General features: G+C 38.7%; 1 protein-coding gene across 1 annotated transcript in view; it reads left to right on the top strand.

Annotated features, from left to right (window-relative positions):
* Positions 1 to 19074, top strand: part of DNAJC6 (DnaJ heat shock protein family (Hsp40) member C6) — a 111805-nt gene extending 92731 nt beyond the window's left edge. The window contains exons 14-19 of the mRNA XM_017877184.1: positions 2029 to 2097; positions 4963 to 5082; positions 9078 to 9341; positions 12174 to 12316; positions 14772 to 14948; positions 16755 to 19074. Coding sequence (XP_017732673.1) covers positions 2029 to 2097; positions 4963 to 5082; positions 9078 to 9341; positions 12174 to 12316; positions 14772 to 14948; positions 16755 to 16856 — 875 coding nt within the window. The 3' untranslated portion in view covers positions 16857 to 19074. The remainder of the gene's footprint in view (positions 1 to 2028; positions 2098 to 4962; positions 5083 to 9077; positions 9342 to 12173; positions 12317 to 14771; positions 14949 to 16754) is intronic.
* The last annotated feature ends 1314 nt before the right edge of the window (positions 19075 to 20388 follow it).

Here is a 20388-nt window from a genome sequence, read left to right as displayed (position 1 = left end):
AAGTACTGGCACATGGTAGGTGCTATCTTTCCAATATTAAATATAAAATAAATTAACTGATCTTTTCTCATCCAAGTTTCTTTGATGCACAGTGATAGTGTCTATAAGGCTATACATTTTCCTGATTTTAATACTTTGAAATTATTGTTTTAATAAGAGTACTACCCTTTGTGTCCCGTGAACGTGGGTGTTCATACTTGGCAGCTTGGCAGTTTTGGATCTAGTTTTCTGTTTCTGATGAGCTCATCAGAACATGATGTTTATCACCCAGTTTAGGCCAGTTAGCACTCCTTTGTTTTGTGGTTACATTTCTCATTTTGGCCTGTATTGTGCTAGCGAGTGGAAAGAATTTTCTCCTCTCCTTGTTGGGAAAGCAATGATCATTTCACTGTTACTGAATCAATTCACCATCTTCATATAAGATAGAATATAGGTGACATTCAGATGTCTGCTTTGGGAGGTCAGATTGCCCACCTCCAAATCCTCAGGGTACTTCCCCTGGGTTTCTACAAGGCATTGCAAATCTCTTGTGAAAATTAAAAAAAAAATACTACCTTTGGGCTCAACAAATATTTATTGAATTTTTTCCTGTTCTGAAGAGAATAATCACTTGGGACATGGTGTTGGAAGAACAAATAAATAATCATAATAAAAGGCAAAATAGAGACTAAAATATTAGGTAATTACCTTTTTTAAAAAATATATTCCTGTCTCTCTAACAGACCTTAAGTTTCTTGAGGATAGATAATGCATCTTTTAGTCTCTGTCCCCTGGTGTGGTGCCTTGCATGTGGTAGGTAGTCATAAGGGTTTGTGGGTTTGATTAGTAATAAGTTCTGATACCTACTTCTACATCTTAATTGGATGTAAGACTAAGATCAGAGCTTAAAGGAAATCAGATAGAACGTATTAGCAAAACCGTCTAACTTCCACCTCAGTGGAATGGGTTATTGTGTAAAAAGAGAAGGGAGAAATATAAAAGAAAGAATTATTATTGCTGATAATGGCATATCCTTTTTAACTTAATGATGGGAAGGTACTAGATGTCTTGGTTGGTACTAAGTAAACAAAACAAGGACATAAAAGATTTGGAATGCTAATCTTGATGCCTTCTGGTGGTGATGGTGTGTGTGTGTGTGTGTGTGTGTGTGTGTGTTTTAAATCCCAGTTGCAATGTCAGTTTAGTATTTGCATTTTAATCCTTAATTTGTGTGGGAAAAACCTAGAGGTGCCTCAGAAAGAAATTCTTCATCATGGCATCCTGTTTCCTATATAGATTTTATAGATGTATAAAAAACTTACTACGCACATGTATTCCTCTATTATACCTGATTCATTTTAGCCAAATACTTCTTTTAAGTTATATGTTTGGAACTTTGAGGGGTGTCAGAATGATTTATTTTGAAGCTGTAATGAGTTTATTTTGAGTACCATAGACACATCCCTGACAACCAGCATAGTGATGGTGTATAGCCAGTGCCCAATACATGTTCTGCATGACTCATGATTCTCAATTCATGTCACAGCAGAGGAAAAAACAAAATGTCAGTTTTAAGTGGATTATGCCTCTATACTTGTTAGTGCTTAGCAAAGGTAAACTGAGTTTAAGGTGTTTTCCCCCTCTGTTCTTATTGCACACTGACTCTGTGTTAAGTTTACAGGTGGGACACACACACATAAGATAGTTCTTTCTTGCCTTCGAGGGACTCACAATCAAATGGAGACAGACACATGCTCAGCTATAACTCAAGGTGTTTGGATATGGAGGTAAAACCAAAGTGAGACAAAGAAGGAGCAGAGACAAATAATATGTAGTTTCCGTCAAGCCTCATGTGAACAACCATAGGTGAAGGTAGAACATATCGAGTGTTGCAGAGTGTGGCAAGAACTCGGAAGCACAAGTGGATTTCTTGGGATCTTGCTGGGGCCATGCAGGCTTCAGGGATGGATCGGCATTATCCTATGTGAACTCAGAAAAGTGCATTCTGAGCTCTGTTGTTCTCATTCTTTTTCTTCTCCCCATTTGTAGCTTCTAGTACGCCTGCTGTGAATATTCAGCCAGATGTTTCTGGAGGTTGGGACTGGCATGCTAAACCAGGTAAAGGTCAGCAGGTTATTTTCTGTACACATTTATATAATTGCAAAAGCATAATCCTTACCCAAGATGAAGTGAGTACTCAGAGAGTATTGTGGCCTACCTGTGTAATTTGTGTCACTTTTTCCTAAAGATTCTTATTCTGGAAGAGCTTTTCCCAGTGCACTTGATGATGTGATGGTGCTACTTATCATACACCATTTAACTTTTCTAAGTTTCATTTGCTGGATGTCTGTCTTGACAATAGAATCAGACAGATATAAATATATATCAAACTCTATCACTTAGAAACTCTTGGATTTTTTGGCAAGTCTGAGCTTCAGTTTTCTTATCTGAACAATGGGGATAATAATTTTGGTCCCACACAGTTGTGTAAGTTTAAATGAAAAAAACTTGTATAAGAATTTCTGGTATAGTGTAGATGCTGACAAACGTGAATATTATTCTTTCTTTACAAAGTACTTATTTCAGGGCAGGATTTTTCTGTGATCAATAAGGTCTCCTCCTCATGACCACTATGGCATTTATGGAGCTGTCTCACGTGACTGCTTCTGACATTGAACAAGTTAAGTGCACGTGTGCACATATAAACATATACACAATGGGCTTATCACAACAACTTTCTGAAGCAGTTGCTGCTTCCCTTTTTTTTTTTTAATCGTAGCAACCCCCTCCCCACAACATAACATTTACTCTGCCAATAATTTCCAAGTGTACAATGCAGTATTATCAGCTACATGCACTTTGTTGTGCAACAGATCCCCAGAACGAACCCACCTCACCACTGACCCTCTCGCATAACTGAAACTCTACACTCACTAAATAACTCCCTATCTCTGCCTCCTCCAGCCCCTGGCAACCACCCTTCTACATGAGTTTGACTACTTTAGATACCTCCTATAAGTAGAATCATACAGCATTTGACTTTTGTGGCTGGCTTATTTCACTTAGTATAATATCCTCAAGGTTCATCTGTGTTGTAGCATGTGACAGGATTTGCTTCTGTTTTAATTTTTAAAAAGTTTTTGGCTGGGGCATAATCCCAGCACTTTGGGAGGCTGAGATGGGAGGATCCCTTAAGGCCAGGAGTTCATGACCAGTCTGGGCAACATGGCAAAACCCCATCTCTACAAAAATACAAAAATAGTCAGGTGTGGTGGTGTGTGCCTGTAGTTCCAGCTACTTGGGAGGCTAAGATGGGAGAATTACTTGAGCCCAGGCGGTTGAGGCTGCAGTGAGCCGAGATCACACCACTGCACTCCAGCCTGGGTGACAGAGTGAGAACCCTGTCTCAAAAAAAGATTTTTCTTCAAATTGACAGATAAAATTGTATATATTTGACGTATACAATATGATGTTTTGAAGTACACATACACTGTGATATGGTTTAATGTAGCTAATTAACAAAAGCATTACCTTTACATGGTTATCATTTTTGTGGTGAGAACATTTAATATCCATTCTCTTTGAATTTTTCAAGAATGTAGTAGATTATCATTAACTGGAGTCACTATGCTGTACAATGGATCTCTTGACTTATTCCTTCTATCTAGCTATAATAATATATCCTTTAACCAATGCCTTCTCATCCCTGCCCTACGTCCAACCACCCCAGCACCTGCTAACCACCATTCTACTCTTTATTTCTATGAGACCAACTTTTTTATCTTCCATAAATGAATGAGAACATACAGTATTTATCTTTCTGTGCCTGGCTTATTTCATGTAACATAATGCTGTCTAGGTTTATCCATGTCGTCTCAAATGACAGGAATTTCTCCTTTTTATGGCTCAATAGTTTTCTATTGTGTGTATACCACATTTTATTTATCCATTCATCCATTAATGGTTACTTAGGTTGATTCCATATCTTGGCTGTTGTGAATAGTGCTACAATAAGCATGGGAGTGCAGATATCTCTTTGACATACTGATTTGATTTCCTTCGGATATATACCCAGTAGCAGGATTGATAAGTCATATGGTAGTTCTATTTTTAATATTTTAAGGAACCTCCAAATTGTTTCCCATAATGGCTGTACTAATTTACATTCCCACTAACTGTGTTCTTTTTTCTCTACATCCTTGCCAACAAGTTTTTTGTTTTTGTATAATAGCAATTCTTACAGGAGTGAGGTGATATGTCATTTTGGTTTTGATGTGCATTTATATGATGATTGGTGATGTTAGTATTTTTTATACATCTGTTGGTTTTATACATCTGTTGGTTTTCTTCTGGTTTTCATCTTTATGTTTTCATCTGGTAATTTCATAGTTTTGGGTCTTGTATTTAAATGTTTAATGGAATTTGAGCTGATTTTTGTATATGGTGAAAATAAGTCTTTTACCCTGTTGCCTTCTTATTCTGTTGATTGTTACTTTCCCTGCACAGAAGTTTTTAGCTTGATAATTATCCCATTTGTTTTTCTTTTGTTGCCTGTGCTGTTGATTTCATATTATTTCTCTTTTTTAAAACTAATGGTAAAATGGTGAAGCTCAAAAATGTTAAGCAAGATTCCCAAGGTCACTCAGGAATTGGCAAAGCTGGAATCCAGATCCAGACCTAACTTCAAATCCTACAGGAAAGAGTGAAGTCAGGTGACATGAGGACCTGGAAATAAAACAAACAGTGGATATAATAGTTCACACTTGTGGTTTGGAAACAGCATTTGTCTTTTCTGTGTTCTGTCCTTGTTCAAGGTCACCATTCACCCAGGTCAGGGAAACAGGGTCTAGCAACTTCTTAGACATTTTCAAACCCTGTCCTAATTTGCCTAGGAGACAAATGAACAGTAACTCTGGAATTCTGAATTTCAGAATTCAGCCTCAAACAACTAACTCATTTTCAGTGACCTTATTTCCTTTTCAGGAAGCTTTGGAATGGGAAGCAAGTCAGCTGCCACCAGCCCAACCGGATCCTCGCATGGTACTCCCACCCATCAAAACAAACCCCAGACTCTGGATCCTTTTGCCGACCTGGGGACGCTAGGTACAAACTCAGAAGATCGAGCTACAAATAACATTTATTTATGGCTACAAAGCCTCAAATCTCAGTCTTTGGTGTTATAGCAAGCTGGTATTGTCACCTGGAACCTCAAATAGTGTGTATTCTTAATCTATCCTCTGAAACCTGAGATAGGCTTTTTAAAAAAAGAAAGTGAGAATCAGATACGGGATTCAAAATCATCTTTATTGATTCATTTCTCCAGTGCCTAATTCTGGATGTGTAGTATGAATAAAGTTAGAGCTTTCAGGGGCTCATGGCAGCAGAGTTTGGCTGCGCAAAAGTAATGTGTAGGGAAATGGTATGAGACAGGGCTGGTCAGATGGATTTGTGCCACATGATGCCAACCTTGCAGAACACTTACTGTGATGCTGTGGTGTTACCTGTGAGATCTTCACACCATTCCCCTTCTCTCCATTAACTGTGGTGCTCTCTGGTCAATTTGTAAAATTCTATACAGAAAATAGACTCAAGTATTGTATTTCTAGAATATTTTCACCATATGTTAATAGATGTCACAGGGTAAGTGTTTTGAGAGCAAGTGGGATTGGGAAACACTGGTTTCAGCGGATTTTGATTACCACTAAGAGGGTCACAGTGACCAGAGTTCTCAAACTGATTTCATCAAGGAACCTGTTTTCAAGGAGGGGTTCATTAGAGTACTGTGTTCTGAAACATTTTCTTCCTCCTTTTTCCTTCCTCCTCTGGGGCAGTGCAGATTTGTTAAATAAGGATGGGGTAGCCCTGACACAAAGGTTTATCTTGGCCATATTGATAGTCCCTGATCTCAGGAAGCCCTCCTGAGGCATTTAGAGCCAGATGGAGGGAATGTGAGCCTGGCTACCATTGTTGTCTGTAACTTGTGTCAGCATCTTTATCTTCCATTCTGTACTGTTTAGGTGTTTTTCCCTTCTAAGAACTCTCAAAATTCTTTTATGCAGATATTTTCTTCTCCACCTTTCTTTGTATCTTACAGAAAATTTCAAATTTTAAAGTAATATTACTACATCAGATGAAATTTTACTTTAATAAAATCTCATTTATTATTGATTTTTAATGCATTTATTCATCCAACAAATATTTACGAAAGTGCCTTCTAGGTGCTAGGACTGTTTTGGTAAAAAAAAAAATAGCAAAAAAAAGACAAAACTCCTGCCTTAATAAAACTTACATTACAGAAGGGGAATCAAATCATAAATTAACAAATATATAATATAATGTCAAATAATGAAAACGATAAAAATAACAGTTAATAGTTATTGGGGCCTTACTATGTGCCAGACACTACTTGAAGTGCTTCACATATATCATTTCATTTAATCTTCATAATCTTTTGAAGTAGTGACTGTTATAATCCTCATTTTACAGACGAGGAAACAGGGACACAACAGATTAAGTAACATGCACAAATCACAAGCTTTCAACACCAAGAAGTCTAGCTCTGGAGCTTGCACTCATAAAAGGTTTAGAGGTTGATGTAGCTGAGTGTGGGAAGGGGTATCAGTTCAGTTCATCCAGTCAATGATTTTCTACCCTTGAACATTAATTCCCTCATTTCACAAGTATTTTTGAGTACTTACTACGTGGTAGGCATTCAGGATGTAATAAAGAATCAAGGCAGATGACATTCCTGTTCTTTGAAACTTACACTACGGTGGGAGGAAGAAACTTAAATATCTTGTGTAAAATATCTTGTGTAGCCCCACTACTCTAGGGGCTACACAAGATGGAGCATTTTTTAAAAAGCTCCCCAGGTAATTCTAATGCACAATCAAGGTTGAGAACCACTGCTGTAGCTTTTAATGAGGATTGCAGTGGTCTCTGGATTTAGCTACCACTTTGTTTTTCTGTCAGTTATCTGCTTCAATTGCATTAACAATTAGACTTGCTGAGCATAGGGAGAAAATATTCTAGAAGGGTAGACATCAGAGAGTCCTGCAATGTTGATGAGCCCCATGAGTGTGGGGTCAGCGTCTGCTTTTTCACCACTGTATCTGCAGCCTGGCATCTAGAGGATGCTCAATAGTGTTTCCTAAATGAATGAATAACTGACAGTATGGTAGGCAAATGGCAAGGTTTTCTTAGTTCTTTAGGCTTTTCCATATTTACCAAATTTTAAAATAAAAAACATATATGTTCAGAACAAAGTAAGCTTCCTTAAATATAAAATGAAACCCCAGTATAGAATGAATACCAAATCTTAAGTGTATGTTCCTGTGCTCTTGGCAGGAAGGCTCTGGGACATAGGAAGAGGGACTTCATACTCCTAGTTATGGAATGAGTGGGGCAATGCCAACTTTGAAGACAAGCCCTGTCATTACATTTTCCTATCACCAAGTGTTTATTGAGCCCTAAAGATGTACTAGGCATGGGCTTATTAGCATATGAGCTTACATTATTTTATAATATATAACATCTCTTTGTTTGCTTAATTGTGGAATACTTTCATATAGTTATGTCTTTACAGTATACCTGTGATATAGACATAGTTTTGGTTAAACAGATGAAGAAACTGAGGCTCAAAGGGGTGCGATTTTTTCACCCAGCTTTAGAAGAGAGATATAGAAAGATTCTCTGTGTCCTGTTTTCAGCTATATTCTTAGTGCCCAGCATAGTACATGACACTTGGTAATGCTCACCAAATAGGGGTGAATTAGTGTATATATGTATGAATGAATGAAGAACAAATGCAAGAATGAATGATAGAGCTGAGACTCAAACTCAGATTGACGGTAAGTCCAGTGATCATGATACATTTCCAGTAGGGAAGGAAAGTGGAGTCCCAGGATCAGAATAGGGAAAGTATCTATAGAAAGAAGAGATAGTAAGGGATGAGTTATAGTGAAAGGCTCAGCAATTAGGAGAGGAATTAAGGATTACTGAGTGCAGTAAACGAACATGACATTTGGAGGTAGGATGTACATAGTCTAATCCCAGCTCCATTAATTAGCCGTGTGATCATGAGCATATCAGGAAACCTCTCTGAGCCTTAATTTCCTTATCTTTAAAGTGGGGCCAGTGATACTACTTACCTCCTAAGAGTGTTGTGTAGATCTGAGCAGTAATGTACATAAACACATTTTGTTAACTCTAAAGAGCTATATAAATATTAGTTATTTTATTGTTGTTCCTTTAGACTATTACATGAAAGGGTCTTTAGGGATCATCACATTTCAGTTTCTCATTTTACCTCTTTAAATGCAAGTCACAGCTGGTTTTCATATTTTGGACATAACCCAGCTTTTATGCAGTGAGTGCTTAAAAGTTTGGAGATTATGCAATCACGATTCTACTTAAATTCCTGGCACAAAATAACATCATTTTTAAAGCTTGAATAAGATCCTTTGTCCTGTTTAAAGTTATCAGAATGTTGACTGTTTTTGCTTTCCTTGAATGAAATGCAAGTAGTATGAAATTAAAACCTACTTGTGAAATTTCAAAACATCTTTATTTACTCTTGGGCACTAACCATGCTTTATAACAAAAAGTGATTAATCCTAATAATTGAAGTTTAAGTAGCACCTTAATGAGTGGACTTACTCTGTTTTATTCCCCATTCTTGTCATTTAGTAGTTTTTAAAAACATTTTATTCTAGTGAAAAAGTAGAATCTGCTTAGAAGATGGAAGGGTGGGGAAGGATGGCACAGTGGGAAGAGCCAGGGTTCTTTTGACTTGGAGGCAAAGATCCAGAATCAAGTGTCAGCTCAGCCACTTGCTGTGTGCCTCTGAGAAAATCACTTAACTGCTCTGACCTGCAGTTTGTTCATCTGAAGGAAAAATGAGGCCATTAAAACATACCTAAAAGTGTCGTTGTGGGGATTAAGGAAATAATATGTATGCCTGCAATTCCTTTATCTATATTAGGAAGATTACTTAAGTCAAGGGAATGGCTACTAAAGCCACTGCAAACAATATCTGAAGACACAAGAGTTAGAGGCCACTCAATATAGTTTTACCTTCTTTATCTCTTTTTCTTTAGGTAGTTCTTCATTTGCCAGCAAACCCACCACACCAACTGGATTGGGTGGAGGATTCCCACCTCTCAGCTCGCCACAGAAGGCATCTCCCCAGCCTATGGGTGGCGGGTGGCAGCAGGGAGGTGCCTACAACTGGCAGCAGCCACAGCCTAAGCCTCAGCCCAGCATGCCCCACTCCTCTCCCCAGAACCGACCCAACTACAATGTGAGCTTTTCGGCCATGCCTGGGGGCCAGAACGAACGTGGGAAAGGATCAAGTAATTTGGGTAAGGATGGTGGTATGGGGCCTAGCTATAGGGCAGCCTGTCTGTGTTGTCACACTGCCTGAATGTGTATGTCTGATGGTGACAGTAGTTTCTGGGTAGTTTCAATTCAGTAGTTTCTGAGGAAATCTTATAGTTGTAGAGACACAACATGATCCCTAACCCCAGTGCTGTACCTGGAGCCTCCTGGGTTGACTATGCTTCTAACTTTTATGCCATTTTGTGACTGTGGGCTCACTTGTCCATTTCTCTCCACACTGAAACCACATGGAGGGCAGGGACTGTGTCTTAGTTGCCATGGTATCATTAGCACCTAGCATAATGCTTGGCATAGGGTAGGCACTAAATGAATGTTGAAGGGATGTGAGTGGAGAGGTGGATGGATCTTAAAGCTGTTATTCCTTTGGAAGAGGAGGTAGAAGAAAAAGTTGGGGAATCTTTCAAGCACATTGGTTATACTTGCTCTTTGGTCCCAATTAGAGGACTGTATGTGTCTTGGAACACTTGGTCTTTCTTATGCTCTGTTTGGTGGATTCCTGAGATCAGTGGGGTACCTATAATGGTGCCAACACCTGAGGCTGGAGGATACCTTGGATAGGATCTTGACAATGAGTGAAAAGTAATATTTTTGCATAGGAGGGATGGTTAGATTTGAGTTTATTAAAAGCCTATTTTGGTACATTTTATATTTCAGTTGATTTTGTCAGACTCTGCAATGAAGTACATAGGAACATGGTGAGGGAACAGGACTTTCTCTCTATGGAACATGGAAAGGCGATTCTTCTGCTCTTCCTAGTAGCTGTAGCTAACATTTATTGAGTCCTTACTGTATGCCAGGTGCTATCCTAAGCATTTTTCATGTACAGTCATCCCCCTTTATTTGTGGTTTTATCCTTTGCAGTTTCAGTTACCTGAGGTCAACTGCAGTCTGAAAATATTAAATGAAAAATTCCAGGAGTAAGCAATTCATTCATTTTAAATTGTGCACTTTTATGAGTAGTGTGATGAAACCTCACACCATCTTACTCCATCTTGTCTAGGATGTGAAGCATCCCTCTGTCCAGCACATCTATGTTGTGTTCTCTACCCACCCATTAGTCACTTAGTAGCCATCTCGGTTATCAGATCAAAGAAAGTACTGTGTATATAGGGTCTGGTACTATCTGTGGTTTTAGGTGTCCACTGCGGGCCTTGGAACATACCCCCTGTCAATAAGTCGGGGGACTCCCATATTATTTCTTATAATCTTCAAAACCAACCATATATCATAGGTGGGGAACCTGTGACACAGATCGATGAAGTAATTTCCTAAGTTGATACAGCTTATAAGTGACAGAGTCAGGATTTGAACCCTGGCAGTTTGGCTGCAGAACCCCTGCCCTTTATTGCTAAATTCTACTGGCTAGAACACAAGTGCTTCTCACAACACCAACACGTTAGGAATTCAGTTGTTGGAGGTATGTAACATCATGTTTGTTCTTGACTACCAGGGATATTTCCTGGACAGTTCCATAGAGTCATGTCAATTCCCCTCCATTTTTGAGTAGATAGATGTGGGGTGAGTGATTTCAATCAGCAAATACTTATGGAGCATCTTCAGTGTAGAAAACATTGAGGATGCAACAGTAAACAAGAAACAAAATCCCTAGTTTCAGAGCACTTACATTTCAGTGTGTGCAAGTGCAGGTGTGTGTATGTCTTACAGTATAGAGATAGCAGATGGTTTTCAACTCAACCAACTGATTTTGGTTGATTTGAATTGACTGTATGGACTGATGTTTTGGTTCTATTTTGTTTTAACACGCATTTAGATAGCCAGGCACTGTTCTAAGCATTTTAAATGTTAACTAATTCATTTTCACAACAATTCCATAAGGTAAGTAATATTCCTAAAACCATCCTCATTTTATGGATGAGGAAATTGAGGAACAGAGATAGTAAGTAACTTGCCTGAGTCACATCACTATTTTTTTTTTTTTTTTTGAGACGGAGTCTCGCTCAGTCGCCCAGGCTGGAGTGCAGTGGCGCGATCTCGGCTCACTGCAAGCTCTGCCTCCCGGGTTCACGCCATTCTCCTGCCTCAGCCTCCCAAGTAGCTGGGACTACAAGCGCTCGCCGCCACGCCCGGCTAATTTTTTTGCATTTTTAGTAGAGGCGGGGTTTCAACGTGTTAGCCAGGATGGTCTCGATTTCTTGACCTCGTGATCCGCCCATCTCGGCCTCCCAAAGTGCTGGGATTACAGGCTTGAGCCACCGCACCCGGCCTCACATCACTATTAAGTGGCAGAGTTAGAATTCAAACCTGGGGAGTTGGGGTCCAAATTCTTTGTTCCTAGCCACCATGCTTGGCTGCCTGTCGAATCAAATTGAGAAAGATTATGAGGCTACAACAGACTTGGAGAGAAAGAGCAAAGTGACTGACTAAAATATCAACAGAATAGGGGCAGGAAAGTGGTAGCATGCGTGGATTTCAACTACCAAAACCCAGATCCCAGTGCCAACACTGATATGAGTTAGTTATAATCTGGAGGGATAATGAGTTTCCTTATTTAAAGAGAAGGTACAGTGGAGATGGAATTTGATTTGGCTTCATGAATCAACCTCCAGTTTTAACCTTGCCACATATATGTTATATGATTCTGGACAGATTCATTTTCATCATCTGTAAAATGGATGCAAGAGTCTCTTACCCCACTCACAGGGTAAGCAAGCATGAGGGTTAAGGGACTGAATGCATATTAAAAACACCTTGAAGACCCCAGATGCTGTGAGATAATGATACAGCATTATGTTTAAGAATGAAAATTATAGTGATTTTCAAACATTATATTGCAGAAGGGAAACAAAAAGCAGCTGATTTTGAAGACCTACTCTCTGGTCAAGGTTTCAATGCTCACAAAGACAAAAAGGGGCCTCGGACAATAGCTGAGATGAGAAAGGAGGAAATGGCTAAGGAAATGGATCCTGAGAAATTAAAGGTGAGTGAGGCCCCTGACACAGCTTGATTATCCTGTATGACAAAGTCATGTGATAAAGTCATGTGTATGGAGCTATCAGCATGAGACTAACCTATTGTCTTAGTCCATTCAGGCTGCTATAACAAAATACGATAAATGGGGTAGCTTATAAACAACAGGATTTTTTTTTTTCTCATAGTTATGAAGGCTGGAAGTCTAAGATCAAGGTGCCAGCCATTTTGGTGTCTGGTGAGGGCCATCTTCCTTGTTCATGGATGGTGGTCTTTTCTCTGTGTCCTCATAGGCAGAAGAAAGAGGTCTTGCTCAGGCCTCTTTCATAAGGGCACTAATCCCATTTATAAGAAATGTGTCTCATGAACTAATCACCTCCCAATAGGAAGCCCTAACCTCCTAATATCATCACCTCAGGAATTAGAATTTCAGTATAGGAATTTTGGGGGGACACATACATTCGGACCATATCACCTATAGAAGGCGTGGTATTAGATTTCTGGTGGCCACTCTATTTGGTCTTTGCAGTTGTGATTTGAGTACAGCTGTTCCCTTTAATAGCAAAGTAGCTTTGAGGAGGTTGCACACACTGTTTAATTTCTTTAATAAAATAAATGTTATTCCATGGTATGGCAATATAGATTTCTTTTGTTTGCCTGTTCAGATGAGCAGTTGGCACTTTTTAAGAGGTGATTTTGTTATTCAGATGGCATTCACATTCTAAAGATGAGTCATTAGAATTTGCTGGTAAGAAGAATGCATTATTTATGTTTTCTGTTTCTGCCTTGAGAGCTTTTTTATTAAACCAGATTGACTGAAGCCCCCAGGATCTTTTCTCTACTGATAGAGAAATATTTACGTATCTGACACTTACCAATTCCTGCAACATTAGACCTGGAGGTTTGGAAGGTAGAGGAGAGAAAGGCTGAAGGAAGTGTGGCTCCCGTCTTCCCCATTGTCTCCCTCTACTTTTAACCCAAGCAGTTCTACTTTTATCTCTTTTTGATTCTGGAGGTCTAGGTAAAATTAGATTTGAGGATTTTCCTTAAATCAAATCAACATACTTTTTTCCTCAAATCAACATACTGTTTTAGTATGTTTCAGCATTTTTTTTAAGTTTGCAAATCAGCAAATCTAACCCCTTTGTTTCACAGCTGAAGAAAAATCACATAACTTCACAGATGAAGATGTTGTATGGACAGGTGGATGCAGATTAGCTGGGAAATAGAGGGTGGTTATGTTGATGAGTGGTATGAAGTCTGGAAGAGTTTGTAAAGATCAAGAGAATTGGAATGTTCTTCACAGATGGAGAGGTTGAGTTCCTATGTGACAAAATACTAAATATGCTGACACTATAACAAACTGAAAGAGGAGGATGTAATCTGTCTTTGTATTAAGGCATCTGCAAAACCAGTACTGGAACGGCAAGTCAATCTTAACACATTCTGAAAACATATACCACTGTTCTGTATAATTTCCTGACAGATTTGTTGCAGATGTATATAATATACATCTAATATAACTTAGATTCTTTGATACATTTTTTAGTACAATGTAGGATCTTTCATTTGCATGTTTTTCACTCCACCCAATGTCACAGAAGCTTAATATTTCTTCCAAAAACTTTGTGCTTCATCTCAAAAACCTTTGTTCATTAGGCAAACTCGGACAGTATCCTATAAAAGAAAGCTGTTTATTTCACTTAAGCCATGTTTGATTATTTAATTGGTACAGGGTATGTAATTGTTTGGGAGAGTAGCTGTCATTAACGTGACTGAACCATTCATCCAGCAACACTCACTTAGCCGAACTCCTGTTAGGTACTCAATGCTGATACAGTTTTATGATCCCTCTGACTTAATCACCTCATTTGTTCAAATTGTGAATGTTCATAGTTCAAATAAATGACTAAATGGATCAATTAATGTAACAGGCCTTTTTGAGCTCTTTTGCACCAGGTTGATTATTTGGTTCTGAGATACAGTGATATATAAGAAATAATACTTTTCCTCAAACAGTTCTGCCTAATGGAAGGGAAAGACAAACACACAGTTACAATAAAGTGTGGCACATATTATGGTAAAAACATGTTTAAGGTAGAGTAGCCCAGAGAAGTTTGGCCCTTTTTTAACGGTTACTTATTTAGTGCAGTATCTACGCTCATGGAGTTTATGTTGAGTGTAACTCTGAGGGTAGGGTTGGGAGAGAAAGGAAATCAAACTTGCAAAGTCTAACAGTGTGAAATTCCTCAGCAGGCTTTTGAAGGATGATAGAGTTAACCAGGAAGACAAGGTAGGAGGTTAAGGAGGAGAAGCATTTCAGGTGGAGGAAACAGCCTGGGTTATACAGGTTGCCCTAAGTGTTTTGATGTTGCTGGAACAGAAGGGGTTTCTAGAGTCCTAGTGGAAACCTTCTGAAGTAGTAATTAAGCATTTGAATTTCTTAATTCCTTTCGTGTTTACAGATTCTGGAATGGATTGAAGGTAAAGAAAGAAATATCAGAGCCCTTCTCTCCACGATGCATACTGTGCTGTGGGCTGGGGAGACCAAGTGGAAACCAGTTGGCATGGCAGACCTGGTAACACCAGAGCAGGTGAAGAAGGTGTACAGGAAGGCTGTCCTGGTGGTGCACCCAGATAAAGTGGGTATAACCTGCCCTGTTGTGTAACTTGTCAGGTCCTTGCTTCATTATCTTATGAGTATGTGTTTTACTTTAAATGTGCTGGTTGATATGACCCATTTTTAATAAAACTAAGTCTATGGGCTAGAATCAGATATTTAAACAAATAGTTATATTTTACGAAATGAGAAAGAAGATATCAAACTATATATTACAGGGGCTTATTTAGAGAGAGTAAGATTTACCCAGGGATTAATTTTTAGGGCTCAGAAGTAAATTGTGGCTGAGTACGGTGGCGTATGCCTGTAATCCCAGCACTTTGGGAGGCCGGGGTAGGCAAATTGCTTGAGGCCTCAAGTTTGAGACCAGCCTGGGCAACATGAAAAAAACCCGTCCCTACAAAAAAAAATACGGGCCGGGCACGGTGGCTCAAGCCTGTAATCCCAGCACTTTGGGAGGCCGAGATGGGCAGATCACAAGGTCAGGAGATCGAGACCATCCTGGCTAACACGGTGAAACCCCGTCTCTACTAAAAAATACCAAAACTAGCCGGGCGAGGTGGCGGGTGCCTGTAGTCCCAGCTACTCGGGAGGCTGAGGCAGGAGAATGGCGTGAACCCGGGAGACGGAGCTTGCAGTGAGCTGAGATCTGGCCACTGCACTCCAGTCTGGGTGACAGAGCGAGACTCCGTCTCAAAAAAAAAACAAAAAAAAAAATACAAAAATTAGCTGGTGTGGTGGCATGAGCCTGTAGTCTCAGCCACTCAGGAAGCTGAGGTAGGAGGATCTCTTGAGCCTGGGTGATCAAGGCTGCAGTGAGCTGAGATCACTCCACTGTACTCCAGCCTGGGCAACAGAGTGATACCCCGTCTCCAAAAAAAGAAAAGAAAAGAAAAAGTAAATTGTGTCCTGACTTACAATAGTAAGGACAGACTAAGAGCTGGACAGAAGAAAACTTCTTTCCTTTAGAGATAAAACAGTATGGTTAGCTAGGATAGTAGTGGAAAAGCTTTAGAATGTAGTTGGTAAAATTTGTGAGAATCAATAAAATATTCAAAATGGAATTAAATTTGCCACTGTCTTGATTATCACTATATTGATTATGTCAGTTTATGTCTTCATTGAAGTATATACATCTAAGGCTCTACCTTGTCAGAAACTTCAACTAACTCATGGCCAAATGAAATCATAGTATAATACATAGAAACATTCAGAAAGAAGTGAGTCATCTTGCTGTCACATAGACTATACCGGTCATATGACATGAAGCTATGATCGAAGTGCCACTTGGGAACACAGGCTTGAATTTGATGCATTTGATTTTCATCTCTCTACATTTTTTTTGTACTAGTCTGGAAAGAAGAATTAATGAGAAGCAATGGTAGTACTTGAATTTTGATGAATCAAAAGAGAAGGAGAAACAAGAGCCCAGAAAAATCCACAAACTGTATGCCCCATTATGACTCTCAAAGAACGGTTTAGAAACGGGAAAATAGGAGTTATCTAGTCAGTGGAGATGGGCTGTCAAGAACCTTTGTCATTTGGCAGATACTTCTGGAGAAGATAGATACATCTTTTGCTGCCCGATAAGCTCTCTGTTGTCTGCTTCTTGACAGATTACTACTACCCTTGTGCATTTCTAGGGGGAGGGCATTATGGGGAGGTTATAGTAATTTGGGTCAGATATAGTAGATTAGGCTGAAAAGTAGAAATGGCAAAATAGAAAAACATTTCAATTACTTAGAGTCCATATATTGGCAGTGAAAATTTCAATATCAATAACATTTTGGTCTGTGGTATCTAATGTGTGTTTTTGTTTTCTCTGCAGGCTACTGGGCAACCCTATGAGCAATACGCAAAGATGATTTTCCTGGAGCTCAATGATGCCTGGTCTGAATTTGAAAACCAAGGCCAAAAGCCCTTATATTAATTCAGGAGCTTTTCCATCCCTGCTGCAGACCTGTGCTAATGCTCAGTGTGTGTCACAATTCTGAGGTTTTCGCAGATGAACCAAAAACTCCAGTAACATGTTTTCAGTACTAAACCGTTAAGTTACTCATGAATTAATTTCTCATCGATAAGGAATGTGGATGTTTGGTTTCTCAAAGTTCCCACCATAAAAGATCCAAAGCATGAGAGGAACTTCTAGTCAGATGAACTTGCGGAACCACTGCATTCTACTTGGGGAAATGGAAAACAGAGGCCACCACCCATGAAGGCATAACACCCATCACATTGTCTGAGAATAGGATTAATGAGCAACAGTTATGATAATAGAGTTATATGATGGTTTAATGGTTCCTAGATTTTTCTTGGAAAGATATAATTTGAGCAGTGGCTTTATGCAGACTCACAGAACAAGACCAAGTATTTTTTTTTAAGTAAAAATTTACTAAGGCCTTTAGCATAATACTGTAAATGTCTTTTGGTCAAGAGGACTAACAAATATAAAGGAACTTGAATTGTGGGGAGTGATAATAGTCCAGTGATTAAACTACAGTCCAGTGATTACCACCAACTTTCTGACTAAGCTAAAAATGAATGAAAATGCTGGCTAAAGAAAATAGGGACTCTGAAGATGCCGACATCTTTATTCCTGGTTAGGAAAGTGGGCTGCTACCCTTCTTTCCCTTTAGAAAACTGTGATTAATTAAGTAAAAAGTCTTACTACTATAACAACTCTAAACCTGGTTTAAATGAAACATCTAGTTTTGCTGTAAGGCTTAATGCTCTTCTTTTATTTAGCCGAGAAAACATTCTTAGCTGGAAACAGGTGGTAAAGTAGTTTGGCCTATTCACAATTTATCAGGGCCAATATCTAGTATGGACTCAGTGTTCTCTAGGTTTGTGAGCGGTTGTGGTAAGAGAATAGAAGGCAACACTGAATAGGAGTTATGAGAATGGCACGATCACAGTGAGAGAGCTGCACTCACCTGCAGACCCAGTCAGATGGCTTGTCAGTATCTGCTCTGAGGAACCAGGTCCCACCTCCCCACAAGGCAAATCTAGACCCATTGGATTATTACAGTGGACTTTTTGTTTTAAAAGTAGTTGGGGATCCACAGGAACAACATTCATACAGGGACATTTGTGAAAGCAAAGCAAGAATGAAAGCTTTCCAGATCTTAGACTGGCTGGATTAGATCAGTGTGTTGGCTGGTTCTCATTTTAAGGGGTAAGCAGTTTGCTGTTCTGTGACTTTAGTAGATCTCTTTTGTGTGCACATATACAATGTGCATTATACATACATATATATATGCGCAAAGCAGATGGGCAAAAAGATTTTCATGCTAATCTTCAAAGGTTCATGCTCAATGTTGTGAAAAGCTTTTAAAAGTTGTTTTGAAAAGACAATCATTTTTTGTTTTTGTTTTAATTTTCTCGTGGCAAGCTATACCGGAAAAGCGGCATGTCAAAATACTTTAGGTTCTGCATAGATCTCTTTCTCTCTCTCTCTTTTTTTTCGTTTGTTTGTTTGTTAAAGTTCATTATTTATTTTACCTTTTGCTGATAATGTGAAACTCAAAGAAAATGTTCTCTTTTTAAATATACAGTCATAAACTGTTCAAGGTAACCATAACAAACTAGATGTTATTTATTAACGTATTATAAAATAATGTTTGATCCAGTATGTGCTTGTCTTATTTAAAATTGGAATGTGAGACATGTTGCTGTGACCTGTTTTTTTTCCCTCATTCACATTTGTAGATATTGTGTGAACTACAGTACATAATAACAATTAAAAGGATATTCTGTGGATGTCACATATTTTGAAATGATAGAACTACATTAGCTTTGTATCATGTTTGGATAATTCATCAATGTTCACAGTTTAAAACATCATTAAACATTATGTAATTAGCAATGAGAAAGAATCTTACTTTACTTAAATTTGGGGATTTCCCCCCACATCTCTTTTCCGGATACATTATAATTCTGGAACCCTATTTATCTCAAAACTCTTAATATATGCAGACCAACAGGTTTTTGCATTCCTTTTAAATAGCTGGTTGTGACAAAGCTTGTTGTTGATCAGATTCACTGTTTCATCATATTTATTGTAATATATTTTTTGTTTTGTAAATATGTTACAACAAAATGTGATTGGTCTAAAATATTTGTAATGTATATTAAAAGGTTCAAAAATATTTGTGGAAATCCAAGTTATTTGGGTACTTGTAGGAATACAATGATGAGCTTGAATGCCACCTTCTGACATGATTTACTTTTAAGGAAAGTTATGAGGAGAGAATACGAAAAGCATGCACGAAAATGTCATCTGACAGGATTTCTGGATTTATACTTAATCCCTCCTGCCCCAGCACACACACACACACACACACACACACACACACGCACACATGATTTTGATTATGCTACACGATATATGTTTCAAAAAGAAATAGCATAGAAATCCTGGTCTCCTAGCCAGAAAATTAAAGGATTTTCAAAAAAAATTAATCTGTATGTTGAGGCAAAAGGATTGAACCTGGAAGTCTGGGACTTTATCATAGAAACAAAGTCTCAGATATTTTAGTTCTTTGGAAACAAATGCTGTCATTCAAAAGCATTTGACCCATCACTGTACTGTCTACGTGAGGAAGAATGTTCAAGTTGAATCCTAATGCCGTGAATGAAACACAGTCTGTGTAGGGAATGAGCACAAAAGTTGAATTCCCATTGCTTTTTGGCCTTTTGGCTAAAATAAATGTAGCATCTAATTTTATCAGTTTAACATCTGATATGTCTTCTATCCATGAACAATATTTTAAATGGATTTTTTTGGAGCAGGGAGATGGAATAGAAGTTTCCCCCACCCATTCCACACATCAGCCTGGTAATGCAGTAACTGCAGGAATGGTTCACCTCCGCCTCACTAAAACAACAACAACAACAAAAGAAAAAAGATGAATTCCAGAAATAGCTATTGCAGCAACAAGTCAGTCTCCCTGCTGGAAACACCTATCAGGGAAGCTAGCTCAAGTAGCAGATTTTGATTATTCTAAAGATAAATCATGGTTTTTGGGAATAGTGATACATGTTGGTTTGAGATTAAAAGACTGGGTTTAAATCCCAGTTTTTCCATTTATAGATTTTTTTTTTTTTTTTTTTTTTTTTACAAGAGAGTCTTGCTCTGTCACCTAGGCTGAAATGCAGTGGGTCTGTCATAGCTCTCTGCAGCCTCTAACTCCTGAGCTCAAGTGATCCTCTCGCCTCAGCCCTCTTGAGTAGCTAGGACTGCAGGTAAGAGCCACCATGCCTGTTTTTTTTTGTTTTTTGGTTTGTTTGTTTGTTTTTCAGATGGGGTCTTGCTGTGTCACCCAGGATGGTCTTGAACTCCTGGCCTCAAGTGATCTTCCAGCCTCAGCCTCCCACAGTGCTGGGATTACAGGCATGAGCCACTGTGCTGAGCCTTACAGACTCTTACATTGGACACGTTTCTTGAACTCTCTGGGTCTTAA

The sequence above is a fragment of the Rhinopithecus bieti genome, unplaced genomic scaffold (genome assembly GCF_001698545.2).
Source record: "Rhinopithecus bieti isolate Rb0 unplaced genomic scaffold, ASM169854v2 scaffold_6380, whole genome shotgun sequence".
NCBI classification, from domain to species: Eukaryota; Metazoa; Chordata; class Mammalia; order Primates; family Cercopithecidae; genus Rhinopithecus; species Rhinopithecus bieti.
This window is presented reverse-complemented; position numbering and strand designations above follow the sequence as displayed.